Here is a 14,763-nt window from a genome sequence, read left to right as displayed (position 1 = left end):
TTCCCCTCGAGGACATTAATGCACCGGGGTGGCGTCGATCTCGCGGGTGCTTTATCGGCCGGTGTTTCTCGATTCGCATGAAGCCGAGGATTTGCGTGCTCTCGACGTCAATTCATCATGTTCGACACGGGTTCGGCGGCGTTTGTGTACAGCCATCGCCGGCGTACCTGCTCGGAGAATAAAACCCGCTGCGAAGTGTACCAGTTTCCCTTTTACGTCGGGCGCTTCGCGTAAATGCCAGCAAGTTTCCCAAGTATCGTCCGGTTCTCTGTGCGCCGAGAGGAAAAACGAGCCCCTCCCCGTTTCAACCCCATTCGCCCCCTCCCCTCCGACGTTCACGAACGGAATAATACCAACTGTTTCTCTCTCCCGGGCCAAGAAACACGGGGCACGTGGCTGGTTTATTGACGCGCGATATTCTTCGGCGGTTTTACAGTAGTTCCCTTTAATAAGAGAAGATCCGAGGCTTCGGGGCGGGGGCGGAACGGAAAACCCTTGTAGCTACACTCCTGGACAAACTCACCGATTTATTTGTCAATTTTCCGAAACGTATTCTCGAAGCTACAGCGTTTACTCGATTCATGTCCAAAACACCGGTCTTGCCAATGACATACATCGTACAGGAGATATTTGTGACCTTTATCATCCAGGCATTTGCGACGTATATCGAGAAAAGACTGTACTTCGGTTTCTTTAGTTCCCGACACAGCAGACTGACGGTGATTTTTGACCGGGTTTAAAAATTTGTTTTTATTAGAAGATATCCGGATAAATATTATTGGAGTCTTTCGAATTCAAAAGGGTTCATCCCCTATAATACATTTTAAATTTCTAGTTTTGGTTTCTTAATTCTCTGATTTTGTAAGAATCTCTGGGGTTGATACTTGGCACTGTGTTAACCCTTTGCACTCGAGGCCATTTTAACTCCAAAATAAAACATTTCTTTCAACCTATGAAATTACCCTTCCATATATATTTTTTCGTGTTATGCATACGAAAATGGCGCTATTTATTCGTGCAATACGAAAATGTTTAGTAATTTATTGACCCTTAGCACTCGAATGGTGACTCTGAAGCACCACCAGAAATTGTTGTGGCATTATTTCAAAGAAATTACAAACAATATTACAAAATATTTGTTACATTACAATATTTGTATTTAATAGATTACTAAACATTCAAATACTATATGTAGAAATCGGATCAGTTTCGTTTGAATAAATTGAAAATATTGTAAGACGGAAGAAAAATTTAATTTTACAATGAAAATAGTGCCGAGTGCAAAGGGTTAAATGCACACAAATTTAATAATGTAAAAAATATTTTGAATAATGATACACCAATTTTTAGTGGCGCCTTACAGTCGTCATTCGAGTGCTAAGGGTTAATACTACTTCCACCGTAGTTTTACGTATACCTATTACGACTTATTTTTGTTTTATGTAGAAATTAAAGGTATCATGCGGTATCATTTTGTCCAGGGGTGTAGCCTCTGGTCTCGCAGCCCCGAGTCTTCTTCGTTGTTCGTTTTATCCGAGTATCGATCTCTCCCTTATCCTCGAACACGTGTGTTAACTGTAAACTTTCGTATTCTGTAAAATGTTTGAGCGCGCGGGAGATAGACGCCGTGGTAGGGGAAGAGAGAGAGGGGGGGAGGGAGAGAGACACCCTGATTGTTGACACAATTCATACGCCGGCGAGAAGGAAAATATTCAAGAAAACACATCCGGAGAAGTATACTATAAGAAAATACCGTCGTCTCGGTGAAAATACTTCTCAACCGCTGCTCTCCTTCTGTTGCATTTTATGCAACGATTCGAGACGTTGCGCTGGCGCTTGTTTGCAACGTTAATACGCTAAAACGAAAAATCACGGTTTATTCTTTTGATTTTTCTTTTTTTTTTTGTTCCGAGCCGCTATGCTTATTCCTAACTTCGTGGCAGCTATTCACGTAAGGTTACTATTCGTTATTATTTCCGTCACGGTCGTCATCAAAGAAAATTGTCCGCGGATGATCGAACGAGCTCGTTTAACGACGCCGATGATGGTCTTGGGATTTTTTTTTTTTTTCGTTGAGTAACCGATTGAACATGTGGTTTGAGAATTTAGTCGCGTGGCTCGTCGGTTATCGAATCGAACGGATGGAGTCGATTCAACGGTGCTCGAAGTGTTATCGTTTAGATTTATGGTAGTTATTATATTCTAAATAATTATACACGTGCAGTCAACAAACGATTAGGTAACGAGGAACGATTAAGAGAAAATATGTATGTACAGTTACTCACACTGTAAATTATCTGCTACTTTCTTCGTTCGCTACGATTTTCTCGCACTTCCCAATTTTTGATAGTATATGTATATTGTTAGATATCACATGTAGACGATAATTACGTTTAACATTAGAGTTTACGTTTATTATCTAAATTTAGGATTGCCAACGTTCTCCTAAACCTGTATTTTCCTGTTCACGAATTCTCAAAATACGAATTTTTATTTCACGATCATTCTATCACTTAAATTTGCTCAAATCATGCAATGCGACTATAATTAATTGTACTAAAAATATATATACATATAGTTCATATATATATATATATGCAATTTTTATAATAAAAATTGATGTAATAACTTAGAATCTGTAAAAATTATTTCTGCAATTGAAGCTGGTAAATAGTACTAATTTTTTAACTTTAAATACACAGCTAGAACGTCAACAAATTTCTTGTACTAGAGTTAAACAACGACGTCAATGATTGCACGGAAACTTTGTTAATAGTAAAATAGTTGTATGGAATTTACCGTAAACAAAGTTGCTTTAGTCATACGTTGTTATAGATACAGTACGTTAAGTCCCTCATCGACAAATAAAACTAACTGTACATACGTAATATTGCATTTTTCACCCTCGAAAACGATAAAAAAAAAACAGGACAGATAATTTTGAGTGTGAGGCACCGTAGACACATACAGTGACTCCCAGTAATATTCGGACATTCCTAAAAAGAGAATAACTTTTCTAAAGTTGAACTAGATGACTTGGATATTATCGAGAATGTAGGATCAGATTAGTGGATGAGGTGCGAGAGAAGTGTTCTTGGTCAATTCTACAACTTTTCTTTTATCTGGCTGTGTATCGAAATTTTAAAAAGTGCGTTTCGAAAATTTCACCGAAATCGATCAACGCCGCTACGTACTATAAATAATTAAAGATAGTGTAAATGGCAGTTTTCTTAAAGGTTTATTATTGATTTTTAGGCAGTATCACTAAAGATTTCGATAGGTCTTTCGATGTCTCGCTTTTTCCTACGTCCAATAAGGCCTAGATAGTATTTCTTTCGTGACTTCGACCAATTGCTATTTTTACAAAATGAGTATTCCCAAATTCTCCAAAATACTCGAGTAGTTTGACCCAATCCTAACCTCTCATCTGTCCATAACGAGTATTATAAAATTTCCATGAAAGCTGAAAAACATTCGTACTTTCCTGATATTCGACAATATTTTAATTAAAAAAAAAAAAAAAAAAAAATAAAGGAGAGAAACAAAAAATTGAAGTGTGATCAATAGACTGCAGATCTTTATAAAACAAAGATTTTCTGCGTCAATTCCCAGTAACAGGAGCCAAATATAACCAATTTTCCTTCTTTAATAATTTTAATAAGTCGAGAGCAATACAGTCTTTACTCGGTATATGTCCCAAATATCTAGGCGATAAAAGTCTCAGAACTTTCCCCACTACCACAGGGTATACTCCGTGACCTCTTTCGCCGAGGAGTGTGAGGTCGCGTGGATCAAGGAATATCTCCTGGCCGATGTATGTCAGTGGCTAGACCCGTGTTGTGGACATATATCGAGAAAGCACTGTACAGCGATATTTTTAAATTCACTTTACACTATAGTCTACTTAATTCCAACAAATTGATATTCAGTAGCAGTAATCGTTTATAAGCAGTTCAATAGTCACCGATGGCATACAACGTGTTAAGGTTGTGTGTCATCTAAAAATTTTTGAACGCATGAAATCCGCAGTCTAGTACGATCAATAAAATTCTTTAAAAATCTTTGCGAACCCCTTGAAGAATAAAGCTACGAATCTAAGTGGTTGAAAAAGTAGATCTCTTTGAATGAGTGTCCGAACATTAACAGTAGTCGCTGTACACACGCGATCCTTAAGCTACGCAAAATATTGCAACGGAGTTCGTCTCGGTCGAACTCGCTTACACAGAAATTCGCGAAGCCCGACCATTAGAAAATTATTACAATAGACACACGAATCGCCGCGTGGCGTGGGTCGGGCAATAAGAACTTAAGTAGAACCGCTCGTCGAACTGAATTAAACCTAACCGGGTCTTATCAAACTGCTATCGGTAATTACAGGTCGCCGGGGAAAGGAATGCGTTGCGAATTATTCGCGTCGTGACTGACGAGTAAAAGCACGCGTTCTCTTGTCTCCCGCGAGTAGCTGCAGCGAGTAACTTTCATATTCGAACACGTGACGAAATTTTTACCTCGTCGCATTGCAATTTTTCGAGTGAAACCTCCGAAAACCGGCCGGACCGGATTGAGCTGGGATTTCGCAGATAGTTTTATTTCGCATTTAAAAAAATGTTCGCGAGAAGGATTCTTGGCGGAAAAAATTCTTTTCCAAAGAAACAAAACCACCGTGTTTGAGCATCCCGAATGTAGAACCCTTCTGTCTGTCCCTCAGGTGACAGAATTTACAATGACCGAGGTTGCAGGCTTGGATTACGTTAGATCTGTCGGTAAGGTAGGGACTGACACTACCGTAATAACACATTCTTTGCTAAATTTTGGATCCTAACCCGAATAATCAAAAATCGTTTTCGCAAACATTGCTTCTATGTGGAACAAAGCTCTATGCAGAAATTGAACCAAATTGAAGCTTAAAAGTTTTCAAAATTACAGGGAGTGACAGTAAAATGGTAAGACATTCTTTTCAAAATTCTGAGCTTCAACTTTCGAGTCGTCAAAGATCTTTCTGGCAAACATTGTTTTCACGCAAAATGGAGCTATTGGCTAAATTACAGCCCAATCGGGTTCGACCGGTTTTAGAAAGTTTAGCCTTTGGGATGACTACGAACTACCACGGACCCATCATGGTGTTTTCGAAATGGTGTAATGGCTGACCGGTATCTCGGTGACAGGACCAGCGGCAAGGTAAAAATTCCATGGTGTCCAAGTATCAGAGTTGCTCGCTGTACTCGTTCCGGTGAAGCGTCGTTGCAACGAAGCAATAGGCAATACTCCTCGACTACGTGGGGCACAAGACGAGGGCAAAGAGAAGTTCGAAATCCGGCGCGCGTCTCTTGACTAGCTGCTACGCATCGAAATCGCGTGGAATCGATCCGCGGTCGTCTCGGCCTGGCTCGCGAACAATGGCCGAGCGGATATAGAGCGCGCCGTGACACGCATCTTCGCCTGGAACGGTGGCGGGACATCCGAGACGTCCGACAGACCCCTGCACGTCGCCAGGACATCAAGAAGGACGCTGGCCGAAGTTGCGGAACACGTCCCCCGATCGTTTCGGGACCTTGCGTCCCGATCTGTCGATCAGATCGTGTGTGGTCGCGTCTTTTCGAAGTTGTTCGCCAACAATTCCAGCGCACAGATCCACAGGGGGACTACACGCAACGGGGATCGATGATCTACGGAGGCTGGTACTGTTCGTGCCTCGCAAGAAGTCTCGCGCGCCGGCACTCCGCCTATCCCCACCGTTGACGCTCCAGTACTCCAACGCTTAGGCTCTGACGTCACACGCTACATAGTATGTGCAACCGCTTTAGCCAATAGAGCAGCTAGAGGCCTTCCACTCTGACCAATCAGCCCCGCATTCCTTTCGCGGGACTTCTTGCGAGGCGCGTACACAGTACGTATCGTGGTGAAATGAGAAGAGCCCCGTGACGTCACAGGGGCAAGAGGTCGGTCTTACCGTTAGGTCCGTGTCTATCCCCACCTCACAAGCTCCCGTAGTCCCAATTTTTAGGCTTTGACGTCACACGCTACACAGTATGTGTGACCGTTTTAGCCAATATTTCGGCTCTCTAGCCGAAAATGCTTGAGAAACGAGTCGCGCCCCTTCCACTCTGAACCAATACGTGATCGCACGTCAGCCGGGGATCTTCTTCTCGTCTCATCACGATGCGTACGTAGCCGCGGCAGGCATGCGTGGGGTCCGACTTCGGTGTCCGTTCCACCCGTTCTCGAACGACCAGCCGTTTGTTCGTTTTACTTACCAGACGCGAAATCGCTTGAGCATTGTGATACAGCAATCAAACGCGGCTAATTGCCTCTGTACCGGGAGCAGGTCGCGCGTATCACGGACCGTAAACCTGTCCGCGCGCGGTGTTCATTAACGACGCCCCGAACGTTTAGACGCCGCTGGAGCGTGGTAAGTGTGTATACGTATAGCCAATAAACCGATATCCTGCGTCCCGATCCTGGGCGGACGCCGCGAACATCGTGATCGAGGACGCAAGGCGACGGGGGGTTGGTGTTCGGTTGTTTCCGTGACGAACGAACTGAACCATTTTACTGTTTTCTCTTTTTTTTTTCTCGTTTTTCTTTCGGGGGTTTTCTTTAGTGTACGCTAAAAAACACACGTAATACTCAATGCCGATTCGCAACAAGATTAGTAGTAGTTTTCGCGCCGGCAGACCTCCCCGCTGACCCTTGTACTGCCCAGTTACACCCCTGCTCCGGCTTTTGACTAGTGCGCTGTTTATCGTGCGACGCCCATGAGCTCCCTTTCCTGTGACCTCAGGCGTGCCACGACTATCTCAGAAGCAGCTGCAGCATACACAGCATCAGCATCGTCAAATAGGCGGCCGTAGAAGCCTCGCTTCCGTTTTCGGAGGTCACTGCAACATAGACACGTTACCGTACATTATTACCTTGTCCCGAGGGCTTCGGTTTGTCTTCGTGCCGCGGACGCTGTCGTCGGGGCTGATCATTACCGAGATTGGAAACCGAATACCGTTATGTCTCGACGTACGAAAACTTCCGGACCGAAACGTCGCTTATATCGCATACAGATGCCTACGCTCTGATCTCTAGCTGTTACACATGGATGACGAGCGGACAAAGCATCTGCACAGGGTGCCCCAGAAACGTTGTCCTTGAAAAGGGCGATTCCTCAGGTAATCCGAAGTAACTTTCTCCTTTACGAAAATATTCTCCGCGACCCTGTTAAGGAATTATTCACGAAAAAGCAAGGACCTATCAGAGCACTGCGGACGGATTCCTGATAGGCCAATGGCAGCGTTACACTCAGTGAGACCTGTCGCCGGGGCGTGGCCATTCCGCTGTAGCAGCGCTCTGATTGGTCCTTGCATTTTTTGTTAATAACTCCTTCACAAAGCCGTGGAGAATATTTTCCGTAAAGGACAAAGTTATTTCAAATTACATCAGGAATCGCCCTTTTCAAGGAAGTACGTTTTTGGGACACCGTGTATAGACGCTTTGTCTGCTGAGGTACAAGAGGAGGTACAAAATTTTTCGGACACCTTGTGTACAATGATGAAATTATTCAGTTTCTCATTAGTTCTGTATGAAACTATTACTGGCACGTTTGTGACATTTTTCTGATTAAAATGATACCAAACGTGGCACAATCTTTTTCGCGACATATATCGTAGATCGAGACATTAATGTAGCTAATGCTATGAATTTCGATCATTTGAGGACCGTGGTGGGGTCATTCATTTTGGCGATTTTGGCTTTTGCTTCGACAATAACGTTCGTCCAAATTCACAGTGGGTGATCAAATAATCATATCCGAAACACGAAGACTATATTCCTCATCCACGTGGCAAATAGTATTACCACAGCGTTGCTAAATGTTCGTTGCAATATAAAAATCCATAAAAAGCAAGGTTTTTATGTAAATGTTTCAACACAAGGTCGTCAGTCTGTGCAAGTGGCTGTTCGTGTCTCAGTGAGTGGTTAAAGATCCCGGTGATCAGTGAAAACGCGATTTAATCATCAGCGGTGGATCAATTTTAACAAACATCATCGCGGCGGGCTTCCTCAAATCGCTTTTAGCATACATTATCATTTATCATTCCCGTATTTACATATTCCATTTTGTATCGCCAGGTCGATTAAGCGTATAACTGGATCGCCCTAAGTGAGCGCATAACTCGCGATCAAATAAAACAGCGTAATAAACGAGGCACCGCAAGGATCGTTAGGCATCCCACTCCGGTTCCCAACGTTTCCGTTCGGCAACGTTCACCGCGCGGTTTGTTCCCGTTAAAAGGATCCGTTTCGCCTAACTTCGGATCGTGACTGTGCCGGTAACATAACAGCACCGTGCGCGCCTATCAGATCGAGACTTCGGGGTCTGATGAGATTATAGAACGCGGATCGATACCCCGCGTACACCTGCACGGTGTAATAATTGGTGAATTTTAATCCGAGTCGCGGGACCGGCGTGCGTTATCGATTACGGCGGCTACAGTGGCATACGAAAAGCACGTATCCGACACGAAGCCGACGTCGACAGACGCCGCCTGCAATCGATGCAGAGAATTCAGGCTTACGGTATCATCGGGAGCATCAGCGCGCGCCTGGCTATGCACACGGCTTGATGACGCGTCAAACTTGCCACGACTAATCCTTTCTCCCAACTACATTGTTAAAACCGAGTTCATCGAACTGTCACTCCGAACACCTAACCGCAGATTCCGGAGATGTTCCCGGATTGACTGCGAGCTAAACATCTTCCCTGCCTTTGGATCAACGATGCACCAATGGCAACCATGTCGTTTACTTGTACCATTAGCTCGACGGTTTCGAACACCGAGCTGTTTCGGAATTTGTCGACAATGTTCGATCCTTGTCCCTGGCCGGACCCGTTTTTTGGACATACATCGAGTAGACACCGTTTTCTGCCAATTTTTCTTTTGGTGATTCACGTTTTCAAGTTGCGAGATTGTTATCTCCATTCTGTGGCCCCTTTTAGCATCAACGACGTGAACCAAAAATTGACCAAAATTTACATAAATATCCTACTGTTTATGTTAACCTTTCAATCGCTATTAGTTACCGTATCAGCCGTCAATTACTTTTCGTCTTCTTTTAAATTGAACAATTAATTCTTTCATTTTACTGTGTCATAATATCCATACTTACGTTGATCCTGGCCAATTTTAATACGTTGCGCGTGTTTAAATATTTATTATTGAAAAGCCACTCAGTTGGAAGGTTAACTAAATTAAGTATAGAGATACAGTAAAGTGTCTGCACACATGCGGATGCAGTAGAACGTCTTTATATCGACAGATACAATGGAATGTCTTTGTATCTAGAGATACAGTAGAACATTCTGCATATAGTCAGACACAGTAGAATTTCTGCGACTGAGGCATTCGTTATCCGACTGCTCCATTATTCAAATGTTCCATGATCTATACAGCGTATTTCCAAGTATGCGTGTATCTAATTCATGCAGTATTTGCTTCCTTTCTTGTACGTAACCGTAGAACCGTGAAAATCTTCTTGGTCCTTTGCACTGTAATTTATTCACAGACGATAATGTCTCTGTGCTTTATAGTGGTCAACATAGACGCTTCCAACTTTGTTAAATTCGTATAACTAATTGCTATTAGACGCTTCATTCTTCGATGGGTTTCAACGACTACGTCATTAGTTGCCTGGCATAGAAAGTTCATGAGAAATTATGCTCGGCATTTCAGTGGAAAAGGTTAGCTCTCTATAACCCCATTTTTCTCAAATTTGTACAGGGTGTGGCCGGACGGGTTATTAGTCGTTTTTATTCGCGGTTTTGCTTGTCAGATTATTTTAGATGAAGTTGTACACCGTCGATAAATTGCGAATTAATTTTTTAATTGTTTACCATGTAATTAGCTGCCCTTTGGTCGCGAGTAAAATTCACTTTACGCGAGATTACGTTCGAAGTTGCACTTTACTTAGATATTGTTATATTAGATTATTATTATATTTTGCATGCGATGTACGTGACACGTTTCCTCGACGTGTACATTAAAATTTTAATTAGTTCGTGAGACGTGACGTATTTTTTAAATACAATACCAATTTATGAATATCATTAAATGTCTTCCTCTTATCTAGAGTGAAAATGAAATGCTCGACATATATTATTTACAGACATATTAAAGACCAAATACTATCAGAGTTGCATTCTGTTTGTGTGGAGTGTGAAAATTACAGTAGAGTATCAGCAGCGTAATGTATCTAATTTTCGACAAACGAAGTTCGATGATAAGTTTACCCCTCGGTCCGGCAGCCATAATGCAATGATTACGCTCCACCCACCTCATAATCGCATCGTCACTCTCACACGAAGGATCAACTAATAAAAGAGCCACAATGTCATATCCACAGCTTTGTATTATCACCTCACACGCCTAATCAGATTTATAACCCTTTTTTCTTTTCAATTATACCCTTAGAACTTCCTTGAACATATCTCGCGAACAAGACACCTAAATCATAGCGCACCTATAACATTCTCAAATTCTAAGTGGTGTCCAACTACTCGTACAACGTTACTCTACTAGTTTTCCGCCGATAGCCTAATCTCCTTAAATCCTAATCGAATTTCTCCCGGTTCTAGACAGTAAAGTGTAGTCCCTAATCTGAAACTTTACCACCCACATACACGAAAATCCTTTTAAATACCCAAATCATAATGACTCTGTTATACAACGGATTGCAATGTTTACTGTTAAAGCATTGCCTCGATAAATAAGGTGCTTCAAAAATTTAAGGTACTACGAAATTTTAAGAAACATTTTCTTGTCTATATGAATCTATATGAAAATATAAATCGAAAAGAAAGAGTAATTTTTTTTGGTTTAACACTTCGTTTTCGAGGAAAATGCGTTTGGAGGTCCGTTGGGCTTGCGTGCTATAGTATATGCAGGAAGTAGAATTGGCCGGCCATGATCAGACACGTCAGACGATTCCTATAGTCCATTACTTCGTTTTGATTGTTTCCAAATGCTTGTTCTACTGACAGTTTTTAACGAATCTCATTAATTTCGTCGATTTCGAGTTTGACGGAGATTTCGCGAAAGCAAAAATGGCCCGGCGTGCACCGGGTCGAAACGGTTGGGTCACGGGTCGATATGAATAAAAAAGAAAGCGTAATTATTTTTTGGTTTAACACTTCGTTTTCGAGAAAAATGAGTTTGACGGTCCGTTGGGCTTGCGTGCTATAGTATATGCAGGAAGTAGAATTGGTCAGCCATGATCAGACACGTCAGACGATTCCTATAGTCCATTACTTCGTTTTGATTGTTTCCAAATGCTTGTTCTACTGACAGTTTTTAACGAATCTCATTAATTTCGTCGATTTCGAGTTTGACGGAGATTTCGCGAAAGCAAAAATGGCCCGGCGTGCACCGGGTCGAAACGGTTGGGTCACGGGTCGATATGAATAAAAAAGAAAGCGTAATTATTTTTTGGTTTAACACTTCGTTTTCGAGAAAAATGAGTTTGACGGTTCGTTGAGCTTGCGTGCTATAGTATATGCAGGAAGTAGAATTGGTCAGCCATGATCAGACACGTCAGACGATTCCTACAGTCCATTACTTCGTTTTGATTGTTTCCAAATGCTTGTTCTACTGACAGTTTTTAACGAATCTCATTAATTTCGTCGATTTCGAGTTTGACGGAGATTTCGCGAAAGCAAAAATGGCCCGGCGTGCACCGGGTCGAAACAGTTGGGTCACGGGTCGATATGAATAGAAAAGAATGAGTAATTTTTTGGTTTAACACTTCCTTTTCGAGAAAAATGACTTTGACGGTCCGTTGGGCTTGCGTGCTATAGTATATGCAGGAAGTAGAATTGGTCAGCCATGGTCAGACGATTCCTATAGTCCATTACTTCGTTTTGATTGTTTCCAAATGCTTGTTCTACTGACAGTTTTTAACGAATCTCATTAATTTCATCGATTTCGAGCTTGACGGAGATTTCGCAGAAGCAAAAATGGCCCGGCGTGCACCGGGTCGAAACAGTTGGGTCACGGGTCGGGCGTTCGCGCGTCAAGACCTGCAGAGATGCATCGAGCATCTCGAATCGCTCGACGAATGGCACCCGTTATCAGACCTTTGCATACCTGATTATTCGGTGTCCGACCCCGTGCCGGTGGTAAACTACTCCGCGAAGGAAACTCCGGGGATGGCCGGAGAGTCTCTCTCGGCCAGTCGACCGACATCGTTCTCGACGATGGCATCGAGCGACGTCGCTTATCGGCTGCACGGGTTCGCGCAGTGGAACACACAGCTATTCGGGACAGCCGCGTGCAGTCAGATAGGGAAATATCCTCGGTGCATGGTGCACGAGGACCGCGAACCATCCTCGGAGCCATTCCTCCGAACGGTGCACTCGGCGAACGGCGCGCTACGGAATCCGGTGATTGATCGGCGGGCACGCTTAGCGCCGTGATTATCGGAAGTGTGTCCGCGTCGATTACGTTGACCGATCACGACGCCGATATCGATTTAGTTTTACGAAGCCGATCGAGCAAGAACGAATTCTCGCCGGGGCTCCGGGAAAATGTATATACAGTGGTTATTTGATGTATGTCCAACACACGGATCCAGCCACTGACATATATCGGACAGGAGATATTATTCTTTGACCGAGGACTCTCGAGTTTCCTGGCCCTTTACCGAGTATATTCCGCGGCAGTGGAGATAGTTCTGCGACTTTTCTCGGCTAAGCATTTGGGACATATATCGAGTAAAGACTGTACAGGGCGTTCGACTACAGTTGGGAGAAAATTTTAGGTTGAGTCTAGTCGCTTCTAGAGCTTCGATGTCCTTTTCTACAATACGTCCGGCATGGATCAAAGAATAGTACCTCCTGGACGATATATGTCGCTGGCCCGTGTTTTTGACAATTATCGAGTAACCACTGTGTGTTTCCATGGAACAGGACAGAACATACCCTTCCTTTCTGTCACTAAGCGATGTCACGCGAACAACTTCAAAAGAAGAAGACGATTTTGTGTCTTATATCGAAAGGAAGCTGTAACTGACGAACGAAGCCGAAATAGAAATTTTTTTACTCTTTATTTTCGTCTTGTATTGCGATGGGGAATCGCCCCTAAAATTTTCTACCATCTGTAGCCGAACACCCTGTATAGGAATTTCCTCGATTAGACGCATCGTCGCGTCGGAGCAATCGTGGCATTCCTCCCTGAAGGACGGGCGGCCGATCCTCTATTAGCGTGATGTTTTCGTGATAGATCGACGACTGACCGTCCAATTTTATTGCCGAGCAGCAGATCGAAGATGTAGTAATTCGTCGGGAATTGCTTCTATTGAGTCCGATTAAAGGAACCGTTTACGCTTCGCGGAATCGCTGTTACTTATTAGTCCTGTCGTGAAAGAAAGTTAATTAGACGGTACATGTCGGTTTGAAAAAAGAGAACGTAACTTCGAGAAATACGGGGTGCGGGCAAGAGTTTCTGGAATTTTCTTCGGGAGGTTCTTGTCACTTATTTTTGGTTTTAAAATATTTTTTATTCGGCTCAGTTCGGCAGGTAATTTTGGTCGGAAAAGTATCTTTCGATTGTTTGTTGATTAGCAGATAGTTGTGACACGGCGCAAAGCACACGCTCAATAGTCGCAGTGCGACTTTGACTAATAAATTGTAGGACGAACGTATTTACACTCCTCGGCGACCAGGACCGCGGATCGAAGAATAGTATCTCCTAGCCGATATATGTCGTTCGTACGGAATACTCAATTTGTCCAAGTCTATTTTCGACGTTTAGGTGTATTGGTCCAAAGTTATAGGCCCTGCCCGATGCACATAGATCGTAATTGGCGTTTGTCTGATTGTTTTGGAAAGCGAGAGATAATATGTGCATAGAACTATGTTCTGGTTGTTGCGTATAGATAATGTTACGATGAGGATAGCAAGTAGAGAGAATGTTATGGTGGGAATGCATAGTGAGGCTGTCAGGTTTAGTAAAGCGACCAGTTAATTTTGATCGCGCTGCAATCAATGCTTATTATTGAACCACCTGAAATGCCGACAGTGCCATTATTTTCGCAAGGATTATTCGGGACTGCAGACAATGCGGATATATCTAATTTCCGTTAGCAAATTTGCCGAGAATTCGGAACGGTGAATGCTACATATTGCTGGAATAAATAATTTTCAATCAATATTTGGTAAATTGTGGACCACGTTGTTGAACAGAGAGACCGCCTTTTTGAAATGTATCAAAATCGTCTAAAAATCAGGCACGCGAACTGTGCGGTGCATGCACGATAAGAGGAGCATTTCAATTGTCCCCTGCAATCGAAAAGCTGCATTTGCGTTTCTTATGTCCCGCGAAAAACACGCGATTCACGAATATCATTATGTATAAAAGATCGCTAGACTAAATAATATCGGAATTAAAATTCATCGATATGCGAACAATTGCCTTATTCTCCATCGCGTCGCGAAACGATCGAAAATTTCGGACGGTCCGCGAATTTCGTGAAACAGGAAGCTGCCAGGAGCCGGGCCCGGCTGTTCCGTGGCTGGTCCGGCAGTCGAATTACCTATTTTCGAAAAGTTATTCGGCCTCGCAAAGTTTCCATTAAAATTCTGTCAGCGCTCTGCGAGACTATTTTAAACGGGAGCGAGCGGAATTTGCTCGAATGGAAAACTGCAAAGTGAATACGGAGCGAGATACACTAATATCTCCGTAACTGTCGCAAAGGCGGGTCTGCCGAGCGACAGTTAAACGAGAC

The 14,763-nt window shown here is 43.1% G+C and overlaps 2 protein-coding genes across 4 annotated transcripts in view; one reads left to right on the top strand and one right to left on the bottom strand.

Annotated features, from left to right (window-relative positions):
- The window catches only part of LOC143362757 (odorant receptor Or2-like), a 361,950-nt gene that overhangs the window by 147,798 nt on the left and 199,389 nt on the right, over nucleotides 1-14,763 (top strand). The gene's annotated exons all lie outside the window — the stretch shown is intronic.
- LOC143362763 (uncharacterized) overlaps nucleotides 5,597-14,763 on the bottom strand; it is a 222,795-nt gene continuing 213,628 nt past the window's right edge. The window contains exons 6-7 of the mRNA XM_076803193.1: nucleotides 6,127-6,878; nucleotides 5,597-6,096 (exon numbers count right to left, since the gene is read on the bottom strand). Of these exons, the coding sequence (XP_076659308.1) occupies nucleotides 6,793-6,878 (86 nt within the window). The 3' untranslated portion in view covers nucleotides 5,597-6,096; nucleotides 6,127-6,792. The remainder of the gene's footprint in view (nucleotides 6,097-6,126; nucleotides 6,879-14,763) is intronic.

Source organism: Halictus rubicundus, chromosome 18 (genome assembly GCF_050948215.1).
Source record: "Halictus rubicundus isolate RS-2024b chromosome 18, iyHalRubi1_principal, whole genome shotgun sequence".
NCBI lineage: Eukaryota > Metazoa > Arthropoda > Insecta > Hymenoptera > Halictidae > Halictus > Halictus rubicundus.
Note: the sequence above shows the minus strand (reverse complement) of the source record. Positions and strands in the feature narration are given on the sequence as shown.